This window comes from Rhipicephalus microplus, chromosome 1 (assembly GCF_043290135.1).
Source record: "Rhipicephalus microplus isolate Deutch F79 chromosome 1, USDA_Rmic, whole genome shotgun sequence".
NCBI lineage: Eukaryota > Metazoa > Arthropoda > Arachnida > Ixodida > Ixodidae > Rhipicephalus > Rhipicephalus microplus.
Window position 1 is genome coordinate 122,564,371 of NC_134700.1, and position 21,593 is coordinate 122,585,963.

Sequence of the window (21,593 nt, forward strand, 5' to 3'; positions counted from 1 at the left end):
ACCTCAGGCCACCAGTGAAGAAGTTCCTTCTATGCCGCCATATCGTCGTCGCACTCCATCTCCGCATGCTCACCAGTCCCGTTCGCCACTCTCCCGTCACACATCGTCTCGCTCGCCCCAATTTCGCCGACCAACGTCGTCGACTGACCACCTGCCACAGGAAAACTAGATGATGCAGCTCCCGGAGGTGACGCTGCATCGACCACTTGCCCGCCAAATCCTCTGACCATGCTGCCGACTCGACGCAACCTTATTGACGTTGAAGTAGATGACACACCCGTTGTTGCACTTGTGTACACAGGGGCTCACATATCAGTATTGAATTCAGAACTTCGTTGCCACCTTAGGAAAGTTTTAACGCCACCCACAGTGCCACTCATTCAGGTCACCGACGGCGGCACGTTTCCTGTGCTTGGAATGTGCTCTGCGCGTATAAGTGTGGCTGATCGCTCCATGACAGTGCTATTTGCTGTGCTCGAGAAATGTTCCCATAAACTTATCCTCGGCATGGACTTTTTATCCGCCCACTCTGCCCTTATTGATTGTGGAACCGGTATGCTTCAACTTGATTTACCGTGCTACCATGACGACTCAACACCAGCTTAACCCCGTCTGTGTTCTGCAGATCACGTTCGCCTAGCACCTCAAGCCGTTACTTACGTGAACCTGAGATCTGTCCCTCCTGTTCCCGATGGTGACTACATGTTGACACCTATTGCTTACGTTCTGCTGGCCGAAAATGTTGCCGTGCCTCACACACTTTTTACAGTCACGGGAAATACAGCGTCTCTACCGATCTTAAACTTCCGCTTGTACACTCAAGTTATCCCAGATGGTAGGACTTTGACAAAAGTTTTTTTTATAGATGCTGCCATTTCGGCGTTCGTTGCCGAATCTTCTTCGTCCTCTGCTCCGTTTTCATACCCGAAGAGCGCAGCGAATGCCACCATCGACAAGATGATCACTCCGGACCTTCTTTCAGCACAGACAGCTGACATCCGGCAGCTGCTGAAATGCTACCATGACATCTTTGATTTCGATGACCACCCTTTGGGTCAGATATCCTTTGTAACTCATAGGATTAACACTGGAGACGCCAGCCCCATCCGACGACTTCCTTATCGCGTGTCTAATGCTGAGCGACAAGTTATCCAGCACGAAGTTGAAGAAATGCTCACAAAAGATGTCATCGAACCTTCCTGCAGTCCATGGGTTAATCAAGAAGGATGGCAGCTGGCGCTTCTGCGTAGACTACCGTCACTTAAACAAAATAACACGAAAGGACGTGTATCCACTGCCGCGGATTGACGATGCTCTTGACTGCCTACATGGTTCTGCCTACTTTTCATCTATCGACTTGTGATCAGGATACTGGAAGATTTCTGTCGATCATCGAGACCGTAAGAAAACCGCATTCATCACACCGGATGGACTTTTCCAGTTCAAGGTTATGCCATTCGGATTGTGTAATGCGCCAGCTACATTTGAAAGGATGATGGACTCTCTCCTGCGTGGATAAAAATGGACCACGTGCCTGTGCTATCTCGATGACGTCGTCGTATTTTCACCTACATTTGAAAGCCACCTTAGCCGCCTAACGGCTGTTCTTGAGGTTTTCCGGAAAGCAGGACTTCAGCTCAACTCTTCCAAATGTCACTTTGGCCATCGGGAAATCACTGTACTGGGCCACCTTGTCAGTGGATGAGGCGTGCAACCTGATCCTGACAAAATTCGAGTTGTCAAAGATTTTCCCATACCAGGTTCCGCAAAAGATGTACGGAGTTTTATCGGCCTTTGTTCTTACTTTCGACGTTTCGTGAACAATTCTGCTGACATTGCCCGACCACTTACGGAGCTACTGAAGAAGGACATGCCTTTTTATTGGAGTACTGACCAAGCAACTGCGGTCAGCACCCTTACAACATTACTTTTTTCCCCACCCATCTTGGCCCATTTCGACCCTTCAGCCCATACTGAAGTTCGTAACGATGCCAGCGTACATGAATTTGGTGCTATTCTCGCCAACGGCAACGAAGAAAGGATCGCGTCAGTGCTTATGCCAGTCGCTTTCTTTCTCCTTCGGAGAGCAAGTTTTTCATAACAGAGCGTGAGTGCCTCGCACTAGTCGGGGCAGTAGGAAAATTTTGACCATACTTGTATGGCCGCACATTTTCGGTAATTACAGATCACCATGCCTTGTGCTTGCTGTCGTCTCTTAAAGATCCAACAGGACGACTTGGCCGTTGGGCCTTGAAACAACAAGAATACAGAAATACATAGCCGATAGCTAAAAACGAAATAGCATGTGAACAAGTAAGTCTCATTGTGTAACTTGAACGCGCACCGAACGACAAGCCTGTGTTTTCACGCACGGGTCAGCGAAGTGTCGACGAGTGCACCCGGCGGCTGTCAGCGGTGGCCCGTGTGCGCTGCGCCGCAGGTGTAAAGCGCGTCACATCGATGGTCATCGCTCTTTTTTGCACACTATACGCAAAAAAAAACAATGGCTCATTCAAGTTAACCGATGAGAAGAGTCTACTGTACAGCCATTCTTATCCTTCGGCATAACACAATATTGAACCCAGAAGCGCCGATGGCATGTATGACGAACTCGGCTGGTAAGCTAGGCCTACATTCGCTACGAGTTGTACGGCTGACATTTGCTTGAACCGACCTCGGTGGTGGTTGAGCGATCCGCAAGCCCATCATTGCTATATTAAAGTGTGGAAGAAGTAAGCAAAGCTATGGGGATCTCGACAGATGCGTTTGAGTTGGATTTTCGCCAACCAGCGTTGTTTTTCCGCTGTACTAGTACACACCGTGGCACAGCAAGTCGAATAGGACGACGAATTGTAGCGTTCGTAAAATATTTTTCGGCCAGCCCTGCTGACAGGTCATCCCAACTGTGATTGTAGGCACCTAAGTACAACTCTCAGGCTTGGGCAGAAGTAGCTTCACCACATTGAGCCAATATGACAGGTTAGCAGCTTATATTGGAGTTTAGTATCGAAAAGGAGTTTTATAATATGTTGTTTTATAATAAAATTTCGACGTGTCATAGTACTTGACGGTCACCTGATAGTTACACATACTGATGTATATTTGCTTTTCAAAACGCGTAATAGAAATGCATCGCCACCCGTACTAGAAGAGGGCTAGAAATTATGAGTGTTAATACTAGTTGCTGTGTGAATGTCTGCAGAGCGGGAGGCATATATTAGGTGTCGTTGCGTACTTTTATAAAGTGTAAACTAATGTCCGACCTGCGTATGCGACGTAAGGTTGAAGCAATGTATACAGTTCAGTGCTTCTACAAAATGCTTGACATTAGTTTTTGTGTTTTGAACATTAGTTTTAGCGCAGCAGGGGTGATTCTACTCTAGGAAGGAGTTGATATACTCTAGCCCTACAAGATTGCAAAACTCTGTGAAAAAGTATTGCAACTCCCGCATAGGGTGTATGAACTTTATTTCAGAGGCAAGACTGCGCTCGGGCGAGGGAGCTTGTTCACTACTGTTCAGCCAGAGTACCAACGCTCTAAAGAGAGCGTGTGCTTACTTTGTGCAGAAGAGAGTTCCCAGCACTCCTGAAAACAGAGTGAAATCCGGAACAAGTCTCTACTCCTGCAAAGAGAGTTGCCACGACTCTCTTGGGGAAATGAGTGCAGGATAGCTATACTAAACATAGGCGATTGGGGGAGCGTACGACTACATGAAGGATTTTCTCACAGGCAGGAGTGTCCTCTTGACACTCGGAAAACTTGCGGCCGAAGACAGGAGCGTTGGCAGCGTCAGCACCAACAAAGCTTTGTCATCTGGCCGGTGTATTTTTTTCAATCTCATTATATCAGCCTCCCCGAGCACCTTAAATGCATAAATCGAGTGCATCACGCTGTATACGCAAACGTCTGCGCGATTTGGGTATGCGATGGATGTAACGAAGAAACGGAGCAGTGGCTACAGACTGTGGTTGAGGTAATGGAACAGTACCTCGTTGCAGCTGGTCATGTCTGCTCTTACAAAAAAGTTTAAATTCTCCCATATCACCTGATGCCTAATTGAAGACCCCCCACCGCCCCCCCAAGTGCTCCAGCCGACATTCATAGTACAGAGAAATTTGCGTACGCACCAAAGCAGCGAGAGAAATATCTAGGGTCAAGCAGGTTGAGGTGCTTGGACTCTGAATCAAATGGTGCCAACGGAGCAAGAATCACGAGTCCGGATATTAAGGCCACGAACATGAAGAGGCTCATCCGAAGAATCGCCAACGCACATCAGGGCATGTAGGACGCCAGTATCGTGGGACTCATTTATTTCTTCGTAATTAGCCACACACCTAAGTGGCCACCTACCACAATTCGTACACCGCTAAATAGACCAAGCGGAACACCGTAATAAGAACACAGTGCAAGATTGAACTGGGCCTTGCGGGAAGCACAAGTAGAGATCTTCTACTACAGTTTGGCATGCAGAATACGCTTGAAGAAGAAATAGGAGTTAACTTGTCCAAATAACTAGTCGGGAAACTTGGTGATTCTTGATTGCTTGAAATACGAGTGCGTAATAGAGACAAAGACAACTAAAGGACGGACAAGTGGTAACTACCAAATGTTACAGCTTTTCTATTCACCTTTCAATTGGTAGTAAACGTTTGTCGGTATTTTAGATGGCATTGTCTACGTTACGCGCTCATTTTCGAGCAATGCGAGCTGATAGAGGCACAACAAATTTGCCAACTCGAGAGATTAGCCAGGACCCGAACGAGTAGGCGCAATCCGGACAAACTTGGTATAGTCTATCACAGCCACCACAGCAACCACAATCCCTGCGCAGCCCGATTGAAGAAAAGCTCCACGCAGCTAACATACCCAAGAACATGCGTCCCGAACCTAATTAGGGTCAAAAAAAGCGTAGAAAGAGGTCATTAGTGTCCAACTACGAGCCTTTGGTAGAGACAAGAATGTCCTCTTCGTAGACGCAGCAGAATATGCGAATTTATGGGGTTTAACGTTCTGAAATTATTATAATTGGTTTATTACAACAATTGCTGAGAGAGAGAGAATAAAACAATAATTATTATTACACAAGATGCTAGTGATTGGACCTCCTAGTCAGGAAGACCAATGGCGTTTACAGCCGTTCTGCCAACGCCATCATTATCTAAAATAGTTCTGAGTGTCTAAGGACCTATGTTGGATAAAAACTATTGAATGATAGGTGCAACAGTTTTCGAAATTCTCGGTTCGCAACTAGCTCATGAATCGAAAAACCAAAATGTTGCGGATCACTACTTGGAGCTTTTCTAATTGCTGGATTGTTCCTGAAATATCGTTGTTGCCGAGAAAGTACTAATGCACTGAAAGCTATGAACGTTTTCCGAAACGCCAGATTTATTTGTACGGCGGCAATTCCCTTGGTTACATTATTGAAGGGTTCAGCTGTATAGATCAATAGGCGAGCTGTTTTAGATGCGGAAGCATCTTATACTCGCGCCTTGTAGTGCGCCGTCCGCGCCGTCCGCACCACTTCTCGAACATTCGACAGCTGACGCGCGCGCATGCGCCGTCGCGCCGTCGCCCACCATCTGTGCCGCGCGCGCTTCTCCTTCGAGAACATTCGACAGCTGACAGCGCATGCGCCGTCGCGCCGTCGCCATCTGTGCCGCGCGCGCGCTTCTCCTTCGAGAACATTCGACAGCTGACAGCGCATGCGCCGTCGCGCTGTATATATACTCAAGGTCGGCGCTCGCTCGCTCAGTTGCCGCTCGTCGGTTGGTTTCTACGGCGCGTCGACGTCCAAGGTCGCGGTGAAATGAATTCCAACGAATCCACAAACACAATGATCGACGTCCCTTCGACCAGCGCCGCTCTTTCGCATACGTGTGTACGTGTTCACTCATTTAACACCCCCTCCTACAACCACGTTAACCAATTTAGCCATCGACCCAAGTAAGTCGCAATTTAACACCCCATTTCACAACCACGTTAACCAATTTAGCCATCGACCCAAATAAGTCGCACTTTAACACCCCGTTAACCAATTGCTCCGCATGCTCCTCAGTGTTCCCCCGAGGGAAGCTGCGGGCAATTTTTTTTCTTGACTCCAGAATGATTTCAGCCATCCAGTGATTTATATTGTTAAGATGTATCTAAGCACATAAGAGCTTTGGCATTCCCTCCCTACATTCAAAGGTTGCCCTTGTGCTGAGCACTGAAACCCACTTATTGAATATCAGCAAAACAAATACGCAGAAATTATGCCTATCACAATAACATCGGCCAGAACTTCAAACTTGCTTGATGTGTGCCTGAATGACAGTGTCTTTCGCTAAACAGCATCAAGCTGTTATTTATGCTCCTCGTCATTAGTGGCTTTGCTTGAAAGCTCTACGAAGTGCCTGTCGTCCTGATGCCGCCACAATCTTATTTTTCTTTCAACAATCAGCTTTTATTTATGCATCCTGCACACTTTTACAACTACATTGCGTTACACTTCACCTGTTACGTTTCGTTATTTCATACTAGACACAGTTTATGTATCGTGAGGGCAAAATCCTGCGATTCCAAGAGTGACTTCCTTTTTTTTAGTTTTTCATGTGAAGCATTTCTTAGGAAATTTCGGCGACATTGAGCGTATCTATCTATCTATCTATCTATCTATCTATCTATCTATCTATCTATCTATCTATCTATCTATCTATCTATCTATCTATCTATCTATCTATCTATCTATCTATCTATCTATCTATCTATCTATCTATAGCCGCCTACAACTTTAAGCTCTCCTGGCCGTTTCGATGATGGCATCGATACCAAAATGAGTATGGCATAACACAACTGTATGACGATTTTAAATAATTAATCATAACATGAAAATCATGACATGTATCTCATGAGTGTCATCAGTTACATTGATTGTCTTGATGATCTTGCGATAATTTCATTCACATGACATTTTTTAAAACTGGTATGGTATAACATGACTGCATAGTGAACGCTAGCGACAGACCCTTACGTGGAAATCATAACGCGTGTCATGTAATAACATGGCTAAATGCCACGCTCATGATGCGGACGTAGCCGTTCCACTAGCTTCGCATATAGCGAACTTGGCATCACGGGACATGAATGGATGACGCAGGTATGTGACTGGTGCAAACATGATAATCATGAGATGCGTGCCATGTAAGAACATTGCTACATGCCACACTCTGGCCCCAATATACTTGGGCGTGACCCGGCACGCGGGTGAGCGGGCGTTGGTTTCGTCGCGTCACGCTGGCGAAGCCACTCCAGAGGCTGAACTGCCTGTCCTATGCTTACAGGAGCGCACCGTGCTGCGTTGCTTTGACGCATGTGCGTTTGAGCGCGCCTGGTGTCCCTCCGTCACGAAGAGAGGCAGACGCAGTGGTGGCTTAATAACTCCGTCGGCGCGAAATGCCGCATGTCGCGCTGGTCGCACCTGGTGTCAGACAGTACTCGCACTTTGAAAGCGTAGCTTTTCTGCACCCAGCGTGCGCGCGTACCGTTACGTCGGAGTATATAGGACGCTTCATAATTCGCTCGCCACCGTTTCGCTAGCTTCACATATACCAAATTTGGTATTACGGGACATAAATGAACGAAAAAGTATGTGGTTGCTGCAAACACGATAATCATTATATGCGTGTCATGTAACAACATCACGTTCATGATGCGCTTGCGGCTGTTTCGCTAGCTGTACTTATACCAAAATTGGTATTGCATGACGTGAACGAATGACGAAGGTGAATGACGCGTCCAAACATGATAATCATGAACTACGTGTCATAATTGTCAAATACCATAAAATCATCCAACTTCATAAACCAACCCGTGAAACAACGCCGCCTCTCCCAAGCACACATGTAACTATTTAAAAGGACGGACCGCTCTGTCCACCAATAAGAATTCATGTCCCACCTCCTACTCTATAGTCTTCGCATTCCTACTTCTACGAAAAACATGGGTCCTTGTAATATGCGGAAGAAAATTTAAAAGAATCTCAAATGAAATCTCCCCAGCCCATACCACGCTAACGATCCCTGAAAGACAGATTTGATTAGCTCCATCTCGAGGATGAGCTGAAGCTGATCGCAAGGGTTGAATATGTGGCAGGGACAGAAGCCATCCTCCTAAGCTACATTCTGAAATAAAGATGTTTTCTTGGCTCCGCACTGAATTTCGCACCGGAGGAACTTTCCGATAACGGTGATAAGGGTTCCAACGTACGAAGTTATAGCCACCGTTCAAGTACTGCGAACCCGCAAGCCTTCTTATTTCAGTCTTTGAGCAGGGGGATGTCGGAGCAATTTTCCTTTCGAATAGTGCGATAAGCCCTCATGACCCTGTCAATTATCTGGCTCCTCGTATTCTTCACGTAGACTCCATGACGTCGCGAGAAGGGGTCACGACCTGAGCTCTCAATCTCTGAAATGTATCTTTAGTATTGAATAGGTGCAAGGAAAATAAATAGCGCGTATACAAAAAATGATGGTGAGATAGATCCGAAAGCAGTGACTGCAGACGTAGCGAGGTCAAAAATAAGACCATAAAGCGACTCATATTAAAGTAAGAAACAAAAAGCCAGGATGAGATCCACAATAATATCCCAAGGATTGTGCTCCTTCTTACGGGCCACTGTCGTTTGGTTTGAGGCAATTTCGCTCCCCACATTTCCTTTGTCCATTATGTTCCCTTACAATGTCTCTGAATATAATCTGTTTCTTTCTAGCCCAAGTCACCTTAACCTACGGCGCAATGACCGTTCTCATTTGAGTGACAAGATATGCTTGTTGCTAAAACTTGCGGAATGCTATTCATTTTTCCGTGCATATATATATATATATATATATATATATATATATATATATATATATATATATATATATATATATATATATATAAATATATATGGCACAAAGGGAGCGTTGTCAACAGGGATAAATATATTTATTTCCCAACAGTTTCGGGAGGGGTCCTCCCTTCATCAGGGGATGAGTTAACTCATCCCCTGGTCTCCATAACTCACCCCCTGATGAAGGGAGGACCCCTCCCGAAACTGTTAGGAAATAAATATATTTATCCTTGTTGGTAACGCCCCCGTTGTGCCATATCCCATACCTTCACGAAGACTAACTGGCCCATTGAAGTATTACTCCTACTATATATATATATATATATATATATATATATATATATATATATATATATATATATATATATATATATATATATATATATGTATATATATTGTTTTTGTGCATGCGTTAATGATTAGATTTCTCGTTTCAAGTAGCACGTTTTCAGCACGACTGACTCTCGGCGTCTATTGTAAGGCAGTATATGAGATCTACCAGCAGCAGACAAAACATTCAGCAGAGAAAAATAATGGTGGCTATATCGGGAGACGTGGGTTATGTAGAGCATTTCGGCTTTGTGATCTGGAATCTTCAGTCACAAACTTCCAAGGCTAAAGATGATTGATTGATTGATTGATTTGTGGGGTTTAACGTCCCAAAACCACCATATTATTATGAGAGACGCCGTAGTGGAGGGCTCCGGAAATTTCGACCACCTGGGGTTCTTTAACGTGCGCCCAAATCTGAGCACACGGGCATACAACATTTCCGCCTCCATCGGAAATGCAGCCGCCGCAGCCGGGAATCGAACCCGCGACCTGCGGGTCAGCAGCCGAGTACCTTAGCCACTAGACCACCGCGGCGGGGCAAGGCTAAAGATGACAACTTGGCGAAAAGTATATCCATAAATGTGCGCGAGTCTAGGTATTTCTTAGTGGTCTGCCATATTTTGGCACATACTGCGGGTATAAGGACCTCTTAAACGCTTCGAGTGGTCGTTTGCATGATATCACACATACGGCACGAAGACACTTGTTTGTACGGTCTGTAATACATCTGAACTTTGTACCTTAAGTCGCTGTTTTGTGAACTTAGGAAAGTGTGCGCCCCAATACTTGTGCTCCCCAGTCTTTTAAACCCAAAGCAATTCTTAGCGAACTGCGGTGACATTGAGCGTATCTATCTATCTATCTATCTATCTATCTATCTATCTATCTATCTATCTATCTATCTATCTATCTATCTATCTATCTATCTATCTATCTATCTATCTATCTATCTATCTATCTATCTATCTATCTATCTATCTATCTATCTATCTATCTAGCCGCTTTTGTTTGGATGCTCTCGTGGTCACCCTCTTAACTTGGCGTGAACCTAAATTAGCATGGGAGGGTAAGATGGTTTGAGGAATATGACGTGCTGGTCAAGACATGAGTAATGTCACAATCCCGTAGCGTACGTCATCAAACACTTCCAGCCGGACAGTGGCACATATCCAAGGGTGGGTATGTGCCGCTGGTATGCTTATATGTGCCACAGTCAATTTACACTTAGTATCTACCAAGGAACGACGAGAACACACATAGCAATTTTAACGCGCGAGCATTAAAAAATACCAGACATCGGTAGCGTCGACCCAGAGAATTCAAAGGATAATATGTCAAGTTCCAGGCTGTAATCGCACCCAACAATTCTGCGTGGCAGTCAAGTTTTCTACCACAGAGCTACGCCAGGTCTCGGACCTACTTTTCAAATAGACGCTAATATTCGTGAAATGCCAATATTGGTTGCAGTACTGCCAACCCCATTTTATAAACATCATAAATGTACTCCTTTGATACAGCTTTCTCGTCGGGTTAACGTCAATTTTGGTTAGCCGTAATGAACTAAAGTTGATTTCTTTTGGTTCTGATGTGCTTTGGTCTGTGATCGAAACCTTGTAGGACGCTCGATTTTCGCGATCACGAGTACACGCGGTAGCTTAATGGGACACCGTGCGCAATGGCTTTTTAATTGTTAACATCGCTTTGGTCATCGTGGAATGACTCAACCATGCAATAAGAAAACAAGAAACTCTGTGTGTGATAATATTCATAATTTAGGGCAAAAAAACAAAGCAGACACACCGAACCAGTTAACACAGGCGCTACTATATCTTTAATAAAAAAAATCATAGCACACTCACGCCATATCATGCTTATTAACAAGCACCAACTCTCCCAAGTCCTTCTGCGCGTAACATTGGTCGTTTCAAGCTATCATAAAATGCCTATTGCAAGTGCAGTTATTATAAGTTTCCACTACGTCATATTTCTTCCTTTTACGACTTGGCGAAATGCCCACTTCGCGCCCGCAAGGCGGCCGGAAAACTTACGCAGTTGTTTACTCTCTTGATACTTTGCCGCTGGTAAAGATTGAAGAAGTCGGAACGCATTGTAGTGCCTGGGTGTTAAAAGCACCCACTCGCTGCAATTGACTTGTTTGACACATGGTGCTGTTCGATGCATCTGCCATGAAATCTTACATGTGTTAAGCAGACTCCTTCTACTACATGACATTCCATGAGTGTTTTTTTAATCGCAGTAGCCTTTAGCAATAGCGCTGCTTTATGTTAGGACACGTTCTTGTCACATAGATGGTGTAGCTTCAATTCTCAATTGAACCTAATGTTTTTTTGAGTGTTAATTAATTTGTTCTACAACGTATGAAAATAAATACAGTATTTTTTTCCGGAACACCCTCCAGCTGTTGCGTCGGTTTATGGTAGAACACATGATTGGTACACATGCGGCTTATAGGATTGATTAGCGCTTGAACAGAATTTTTATTGCGATAGCAATTACATCGAGACTCTCGGCTGTATTTTGCCTCCAGCGGCGGCACCACTGCCCTTCACGTTATATGTATATGTATCTATATTTATTTAAAAACGTAGAAAAAGAATGAATAAAAAAAGTCTGGTGCACGGAATCAAATGCCAGCTTCCGAATTGTGAATACGAGGTGTTAGCAACTGAGCCACGAAGGAGCACCTCTTTCAACGTTCAAACAGCAAGCTATTTATATCTACCACCTACCGCTGCCAATGGCCATATCTGGGGAACTGTTTTCTTTTCAGCATTACCAGAAAAATGACGCAATGAGCGCGCTTCACATAGTAGGGGATTCTCGTCGCCAGATTGTCGTGACGCGACGGCGTGCACTGTCCTGTCTCACGCGTACTTTGCCCCGCAGACAGGTGGAAGGAGGACACTCACATGCGCGCCCCTATCTCGTGGTGTAGAGAATCACGTGCCTTGGGCTTTCACCGGAACCATTCTGTTGTAGTTAGCGGGCGCACAAAGGTCTCTGCATTCTTTGCACAGTCTCCGTTTGCGGAAAAGACGGCTTTCCAGACATCATCATCATCATCAGCCTGACTACGTCCACTGCAGGACAAAGGCCTCTCCCATGTTCCGCCAGTTAACCCGGTCCTGTGCTTGCTGCTGCCAATTTATACCCGCAAACTTCTTAATCTCATCTGCCCACCTAACCTTCTGTCTCCCCCTAACCCGCTTCCCTTCTCTGGGAATCCAGTCAGTTACCCTTAATGACCAGCGGTTATCCTGTCTACGCGCTACATGCCCTGCCCATGTCCATTTTTTCATCTTGATTTCAGCTATGATATCCTTAACCCCCGTTTGTTCCCTAATCCACTCTGCTCTCTTCTTGTCTCTTAAGGTTACACCTACCATTTTTCTTTCCATTGCTCGCTGCGTCGTCCTCAATTTAAGCTGAACCCTCTTTGTAAGTCTCCAGGTTTTTGCTCCGTAGCTAAGTACCGGCAAGATACAGCTGTTATATACCTTCCTCTTAAGGGATAGTGGCAATCTACCTGTCATAATTTGAGAGTGCTTGCTGAATGTGCTCCACCCCATTCTTATTATTCTAGTTACTTCAATCTCGTGGTTCGGCTCTGCGGTTATTACCTGCCCTAAGTAGACATAGTCTTTTACAACTTCAAGTGCACTATTACCTATCTCGAAGCGCTGCTCCTTGCCGAGGTTGTTTTACATTACTTTCGTTTTCTGCAGATAATTTTAAGACCCACCTTTCTGCTCTCCTTGTCTAACCCCGAAATCATGAGTTGCAATTCGTCACCCGAGTTACTTAGCAATGTAATGTCATCGGCGAAGCGCAGGTCACTAAGGTATTCTCCATTGACTCTTATCCCTAACTGTTCCCATTCTAGGCTTCTGAAAACCTCCTGTAAGCAAGCGGTAAATAGCATTGGGGAAATTGTGTCCCCCTGCCTTACACTCTTCTTGATTGGTATTCTGTTGCTTTCATTATGAAGCACTCTGGTAGCAGATGATCCCCTGTAGATTTCTTCCAGAATGTTTATACATAGTTCATCTACGCCCTGATTCCGCAGTGTTTGCATGACGGCTGATATTTCTACTGAATCAAACGCCTTTTGGTAATCTATGAAGGCTATGTATAGTGGTTGGTTATACTCTGAGCATTTCTCTATTACCTGATTGATAGTATGAGTGTGGTCAATTGTTGAGTAGCCTGTTCGAAATCCTGCTTGTTCCTTTGGTTGATTGAATTCTAATGTTTTCTTTACTCTGTTAGCAATTACCTTTGTAAATAGCTTGTATACTACAGAGAGCAAGCTGATCGGCCTGTAATTCTTCAAGTCTTTGTCATCTCCTTTCTTATGTATTAAGATGATGTTAGCGCTCTTCTAAGACTCCGGTACTCTTCCCGTCAGGAGACACCTCGTAAACAGGGTGGCTAGTTTTTTTAACACAATCTGTCCTCCGACTTTCAGCAGATCTGATGTTACCTGATCCTCACCAGCAGCTTTGCCCCTTTGCATGCTCTCCAAAGCTTGCAAAGGGGCAAAGCTGCTAGTGAGGGTCAGACAGCCAGACAGCCAAGTAATAACTGTGACGCTTATTCGCGCTCATTTGTATCTGTGCGTACGTTGTGTGGGTCATTTGTGCGCAAGAAACGTGGGGCACGTTTGGTCTGTTTGCCATTTTTCGCGTGACCTTCCGGTTTGTGGCTATCGCGTTCATTGCTTCGCCTTTGCGGCAAAGCTGTGACGTTTCGTGGGTCACTTTCTTTGCCTCTTTTTAGGGGCGAAGCTCCTTAAGCCCTCATGATGTCCGCCGTCTCCCGTCTGTCCGTAACACGTCTTTATCTGTGCTGAGTATCAGCGTCGCCGTCGACGGAGAGCTACCACGGAGACAAAAGATAAGGAAGCGGATGCAAAGTGGTGACGGCGACAACAATGTTCTACACCACAGACTAGGGCTAAGAAAGCAAAGGCTAAGCGGGAAAAACGCCAAGCTGACGCGAAGTTTAGAAAACTTGAAGCGGGTGCAAGGCGGCAATACCGACAAGGAAATTCTACACCATAGACGATAGATAATGAAGCTGTGATTATGAAGTCAAAACGTAATCCGGAACATGGAACCTCATACCAGATATCACAATCGGTCTCAGCACTATCTCTTTGAATAAAAAAATATATAAATATCACAACCACAATCAGTCTCAGTACTATCTGAACTTTGTTCACATTAATCACCTCCGAAAGCTTCGCGCCATAATTATCTTCAGGCAGCTTGAAATGCAGTGATTTTTTTTCGACATTTGTCGGTCGCGGACAAGATGACATTTAGCTCCCTATAAAAGAAGTCGATGACACGGACATCTCAAGCTTTGCTAAACTCTTTCTTTAATGCTATCACGTTGAAGAGCACTTCAGTTCACATCACTTGCAGATTTTACACGCTAATCAATCCTTCCTATGTTAATCTGTGTGTTTAAAATTGAGCCAGCGCTATGATTTCTTTTTCCCACGCCATCAAAGGTGACGAAAATGCTAGCTGAAACATGGCTTATTTTCAATTAAATGGAATTCAGGGCACACGCAAGTTATGATTTTCTGCTGCCCCGTATAATGGTGAACTCTGGAATATTTATGAGCAATTGGTTTCCCGCAACCTGCGCTGAATGAAAAGGGCTCCGGAGTTATTTTATTCTACTTGCATCGAAATGCAGCCGCCGTGGTCAGGAAGTCAACTCGCGTCCTACACATTTGCAGTGCAAGATCACATCATGTAATGAATCTGAGATAAGCCGAATGTTAGGTATAAATCTTGAGCAGCATATTCAGGTCTTAAATTCTACAATTTCTATAACACCACAAGAAGCGCTGCGTATGTGCATAGATGCCGTTGAAAAATAAAGCGCATCGACATTTACCGGCAACCATGAGGGCCTTTCAAGCACAATCGATCCCGGCCTGCTTGTGAAATGAAGAACAGAGCGTTGGGCAAAATGGTATTGCATTGTGGGTGAGAATGAGCCCAAAAAAGCACAAACAAGAAGTTGTTGCAGCTTACAGATATGACCGTGAAAGAAATTGTTTAACGCTTTTTTTCACATCAGGTCGGTTGAAATACCTGTTGCGAGGCCATCGGTGAACCTACGTAAACTCGAGATATGGTATCTAACCGCTACCCTGTTATCGTAACCAGGTGTCCGTGCTTTTTTTTTCACGAGTGTGTTTTTCTGAAAATAAACTTCATCTGTTAGTCTGCGCCTGTCAGTGCTCTCTTCCTTGTTGTTCATGTTTTTTGCGAAAATTCTTGTGCACAATTAAGAAATGATAAGACCGTTAAATTGCAGTTATCGAATACAGAAATGTCGGTGGGGGGGGGGGGGGGGTTGAGGTAGAGTTGGTGCTAAACAGTTCATATACAGAGTTGCATATAGTGAAATTCTTTATATAAGTTCACGTGTAGGCTTATAAATATAGACAATTTCAAGATTGCAAGCGTTGTGGCCCAACAAAACTTCCGGTGACCTCATTTTTCAGCTTCCGAAGTCGAAACTGAAAAAACGTCTTCACGTTTTTTCAAAAGTAAGGAGAGTGTCCTCTTAGTGCTTTGGATAAAGAGAACATGCATAATGTTCAAGGGAGCTTTTATTAGCTCAAAAGAACAGCTTTTTAACTATATTTTGCCAAATAAACAGAAGAAAAGAGAAGAAAATCAGCGGGTTATCTACTAACGCATTTCTTACCCACCCATGCTAATAAGGCAGAGCGCTGTAAACAACCAGATGTCAACAAATGCCTGTGTTTGCAAACAGTGAATGGGTCTGTAGTCTATTCGGCTGTTTGTCACTGCATAAGGCTTGCTGTGAGCAATCATTGTTACATTACTACAATAATTTCTTCGGGCCTTGGTAGGTTACAATTCTTTTTCATTTTCTCTTGCATCAAATTCAAACAGCCGATTGCTTCCCCCTGCTAAAATATTACCGTTTTCAAAACGGAATATTGCACTTCTGATCTTAGGTGTCCTAAAACATCATTATGTAAATTTTTTGTCGAACTTTAAAACCATAATACACAGCAATGGTAAACTTTTATTCTAATTATGAAGCCTGGTGCATACAATGCTGAGATGCGTTGAAATTTTCAAAAACTTTGTGTGCGCGTGATGCTTAGACTGCTAGATTAAAAAGAAACACTAGAGTAACTTACGTCATTCTTGTAGGTGAAGCAAAAAACCTTTGCCCAGTAATGCTCGCAGTAGTGGCTTCTATTGCGATAGCACAGAAACGGCGTGTTTTGCCATATAACAGTCGGGGCTGGCACAAGCACTCTATCGCCAGCTGCTAAATGCTATTAATGTATACGTTAGGGGCAGCTGAAAAAAATCAGGCTTTTTCGGGTTCTTATTAACGCCACAAAATAAGAAGCAGACCATGTAGCAATGATCTGGTATTATCTTTTTTCAGGGCTAATAATTAGAACGTTTCAATGGCATATTAAAGCAATCAAAACAAGAAAGTAATGTGGCACTAAACCTGTGCGCTTGTACGCCTCTTCACTTAACAAGGCAATGACGAGCCCGGAATGATTCCCGTTCAGCTTTTTATCGGCACTATCGGCTTTGCAATGCAACCATTTCTTCTTAATACTTTTTTGTAGCAATTTTCTTTATTACATGAACAAAAAGTTATCAAGTAAGATCCTGGGAAGATAATTACGAACATAATAAGTAACTTAGTACATGAAGTAGCGAAGGATTGTCCACACAACACACAAATTACCAGCACAAGGCAGAAATGTTGGTTGAAAAGTACGCATGATTCAAGTACTTGCGGCGCCTTTGTGAAAGCCATGAACCTGCTGAATGGCGCATTATGCGAACAACCAAGCATGCGTTAGATGCCTGATTTGTGCTCACCTTGAGGAGTGTGGCCTGCGAAAAAGAAATGAACTATTTCCTGGCCCTCAGATTCTCTTTGTGAACGCCTAACACCAATGCATTTGCTAGTTCTTCATAGCGGTAAAAGCGCTGAGGCGGAATACTCATATTGCTGAAACTTGCATTCATTTCATCATGGCAAATAGCAAAACACACAAATACACAAATTAAAACACGCGTCGGCTACTCGTAGTAATTTTTTACGTGTTTCCTTAATGATTCCGTTTTAATGTTTTACAAATTCAGTCTTCATTCACGTTTTCTTCTGCTCAGATCTTTCACCATACATAGCTGTTTTTATTATAATCCCTTACCAATCTTTGGCTGGCACTTTCATAATTATTCAGGGTAATATATAATGAACATCAAATATGAGCTGGAAATGCACTAGAGTATAACAACGGCTATCAACTACCCCGCAGTCATCACTTAACGATAATGCAGGCAAAACGTTGTCATACACCCGACTTCAAACTAGCCAGAACGCTTACGTATCCAGTTTTAAAATCTCCGCCCTTCGCATTTACAAAGTTGTCTCTGCGTGTACAATTGCCACATATGCGTCTATTGCAGTCACTGCATCAATCGAAATAAAAGCCCAAGAAGGTATGACAACATACCACGCTCATAGCGTGCTCGTGACAGTTTTGCTAGTTCCACATATACTAAATTTGGTGTGACGTGACGTGAACCAATGAAAAAGGTAAACGACACATCCAAACATGATATTCATGAATCAAAATTCATGTATGGCATCATTTACCTTCACCTCGTAACGTTTTGCTGAATTTAAAGTGACATATCAACATTTTTCATTCGTGCTTTGCATATTATGGATTCCCACTGTACGTCGTATCTGGCATTTCTTTTTCTTTTTCTCTTTTTGTATTTCTGGTTATGCTCATGCAAATTATGAACTAATAGGTTCCCCAGCCCTTATGTAGTGCCCCTACCAAGGACTTCTTAAGGTGAAAAACTGAAGTTACGTGAAGTAAATGATTATGTGTGTTAAAAACTTACGAGGTTCTACAATGGTATCTTTATGCTGATGGGTGTAGCAAGTGTGGTTTCAAAGAATGAACATTCAACACATAAAAACGCACCGGCGGATGTGCCTGAGGGTGTTAGGAGGAGGAAGGGAGGGGGTCAGTTTACACTCCTCGAACTATATTTTCGACAATTGGCAATGGAGAAGGCTAAGAAGACTAGCGTTCTTCCAGACGCTTCTGTTGTGGTACTCACCGACGACGTGTAGCCGCACCGTCGAGTTTCTACGAGCACCATCCCGGTACTCGGCTGTGCACGTGTACAGACCGGCGTCCTCGAAGCGAACGCTGTTCACCTTGAGGCTGGCCGGGTGGCCAATGATCGAAAAGTAGGCCCGCCCGATCCAGCCGTGTCCTGCTGAGCGACTCACCTGCGTGAGCGAATGGCACAGATTGTGTTCATTTGCAGTAGGGTTCAAATTGACCTTCTATGTACTTTATGAAAGTTATTATCGAGATGGCTGATTCATAGGAAAAAGAATCAAACAATAAAGGGCCTAGTATTTTCTCTGCTTAACGGTCAATAAAAGCACCTGTTATTATATTCAACGCTTACAATGAACGTGTCACACGCTTGTTAATATTAATAATAATAATAATAATAATAATAATAATAATAATAATAATAATAATAATAATAATAATAATAATAATAATAATAATAATAATAATAATAATAATAATATTATTAATATAATAATAATAATAATAATAATAATAATAATAATAATAATAATAATATCAGCTTTTACGTTCGAACATCACGTTATGAATATAAGGAACGCCGTAGCGTAGGGCTCCGGACATTCCGACTAGTGGACACAAAGCGGGGCTCTACCATTTAGCCCGCGAGACCAGCTGGACAGCAGCCAAGCTCCGTAGACACTGCTCCACCGACGCTATCAATAAATGTTTCTGCCGTCGAAACATTTATTCACAGGGAAATCCTGTGATTCACAGGGAAATCCTGAAGTGCAGTGTCAAAATTAAAACCGCAGACGTCTAACAGCTCGTAAGAGCTCATGGCGCGAGGCACTCAGTTGTAGCAAGTTGTTCCCTCGTCGTCCTGCAGCTCCGTTTCCACCCGTGGCTCCGGCAGTCGTCTCTCCGCTGAGTGTCGGATCAGGTCCGAAGTCCACAGTGTAGATGGGCTCGCGGCTGGCCGCGGCTGCATGGAAGCCGTATCCCAGTGGTGATGCCGCTCCGGAGGAACCGCTGTGAAAATCCCGCTCGGGCGAGTGCCAGCGAGACAAAGGCCAGCGAGTCGTTGGACAAAGCATCACGTAGGTCGCACGGCAACTCCGTTTGGTGACCTTCGCGCACAATCAGGCGCTTTGAAGTGCCTGCACATTGTGGGAAAAGTAAGAACCTCTTTGAATGGTCAAGTCACACAAGGATATTAATGAATAATCAGGCAATTTCATACAGCAATTCTGCCAGTGCTAAAATTTAAAAAAAGCAAATCAGAAAGCAGATCTCAAAAAAAGAAGAGTGACTACTCCCTTACCGCGGGGAAATATAAGTTAAGTGCCTGTGGGGACACTCTCGCCCTTCACTTACGGAATATAATTTAATTATTAATCAGTTATCGACATCATATGTGGATGGCTGGTACTCACAATGTATTGCATTAATTGTATCAGAAGAGGTACAAACAAGATGCCCACAAATTTCATTACCATGCTCCCGGGACACCAGTACCCATCGCTTTTAAATGCGAAGCATTTCTTAGCGAACTTCGGCGACTTTGAGCGTATCTATCTATCTATCTATCTATCTATCTATCTATCTATCTATCTATCTATCTATCTATCTATCTATCTATCTATCTATCTATCTATCTATCTATTTATCTATCTATCTATCTATCTATCTATCTATCTATCAAGCCGCCTACGACGTTTAGCTCTCCTGGCCACTTCGATGATGGTATCAATACCAAACTTGATATGTATAACATGACTGTATGGAGAACATATTTGTCTAGTCATAACAAGAAAATCAGGCCGTGTCTGTCACGAATGTCATAGTTTACATTTCATGGTCCTGCAGCTCTTGTGGTGATTTAGTTCACATGGCATGTTGCAAAACTGGTAAGGTATGGAATGATTGCATGGCGAACACAAGTGACAGATCCTAACACGAAAATCATGACATGCGTGTCATGTAACAACATGATTCTTATGACGCGCTCGCGGCCGTTTCGCTAGCGTCAAATATACCAAATTTTGTATTACAGTGCGTGAAAGGATGACGATGGTATGCGACTGGTGCAAAGATGATAATCATGAAACTAGTGTCATGTATTACCATGACTACATGCCACGCTCATGATGCGCTGGCCGCCGTTTCGCTAACTTCACTTATACCAAGTTTGGTATTGGGACGTGAATGGATCACGAAGGTATAATACTGGTGTGGACATGATAAACATGAGATACATGTCATGTAACAACATGACTACATGCTACGCTCATGATGCGCTCGCTGCCTTTTAGCTAGTTCCACATGTAGCAAACACGATATTGCGCGGCGCGAACGGACGACATAGGTAAATGACACATTCAAAGATAATAATCCCGACATGTGTGTCATATAACATGAATACATGCCACACTGATGATGCGATCACGGCCATTTCACTAGCTTCACATATGCCAGAATTGCTATTATGTGACGCCAATGGATGACCAATCTATGTGACTGGTGCAAACAAAATAATAATGAGATGCGTGCCACATGAGAACAAGACTACATGCCAAAGTCAAGGCGCCAATACTTTTCGACGTAAAGCGGTGCGCGTGCTCGCCGGCGTTCATTTCGTCGCTTCACGCCGGCGCTGGCACGCCAGGCGCCGGTCCCGCCATGTACTCGCAGACGCGCCCTGCGCTGCGTTCGTTTGACGCATGCGTGTTTCAGCGCGTCTGGCATCCCTCCGTCACAAAAAGAGGGGGACGCAGTGTTGTCTGGGTAACGCATTGGCGCGAAATGCAGCATGTTGCAGTTCGCGACGGTTGCCGCCGGGCAGCGCTGACAGACGCTGGCCGTGCCTGGCGTCAGACTGGCGTCAAAACTATGCACAGAAAATTTCAAGCAATTTTGCTAAAAAAAATTGGTGGCTTACGTCTCTCCGAATTTCGTGTGTGCAATTGTACACACCACCACCAAAGAGGCTAGGCATTGCCGTTGTTGTGCGTGGTAGGTATGTATTCGCCGCTCATTTCAGGAACTCACAAGGATCAGCGCTTTTGAACAACGCTGAAAATAATGGAGGCAAGAGTGCACGTATAATACGCGCGGGTGATCCATCTTCACTGAATGGCGTGAGTTGAGCGTCTTCGGCTGTTTAATTAGTTATGCGTAAGTTAGCTAGCGAACAGCTAATAATG

The 21,593-nt window shown here is 44.1% G+C and overlaps 1 protein-coding gene across 1 annotated transcript in view; it reads right to left on the minus strand.

Moving 5' to 3' along the window:
• Positions 1-19,484, minus strand: part of LOC119185697 (neural cell adhesion molecule 2-like) — a 92,775-nt gene extending 73,291 nt beyond the window's left edge. Inside the window, exons 1-2 of the mRNA XM_075867070.1 lie at positions 19,212-19,484; positions 18,401-18,575 (exon numbers count right to left, since the gene is read on the minus strand). Coding sequence (XP_075723185.1) covers positions 18,401-18,575; positions 19,212-19,484 — 448 coding nt within the window. The remainder of the gene's footprint in view (positions 1-18,400; positions 18,576-19,211) is intronic.
• Positions 19,485-21,593: the final 2,109 nt, after the last annotated feature.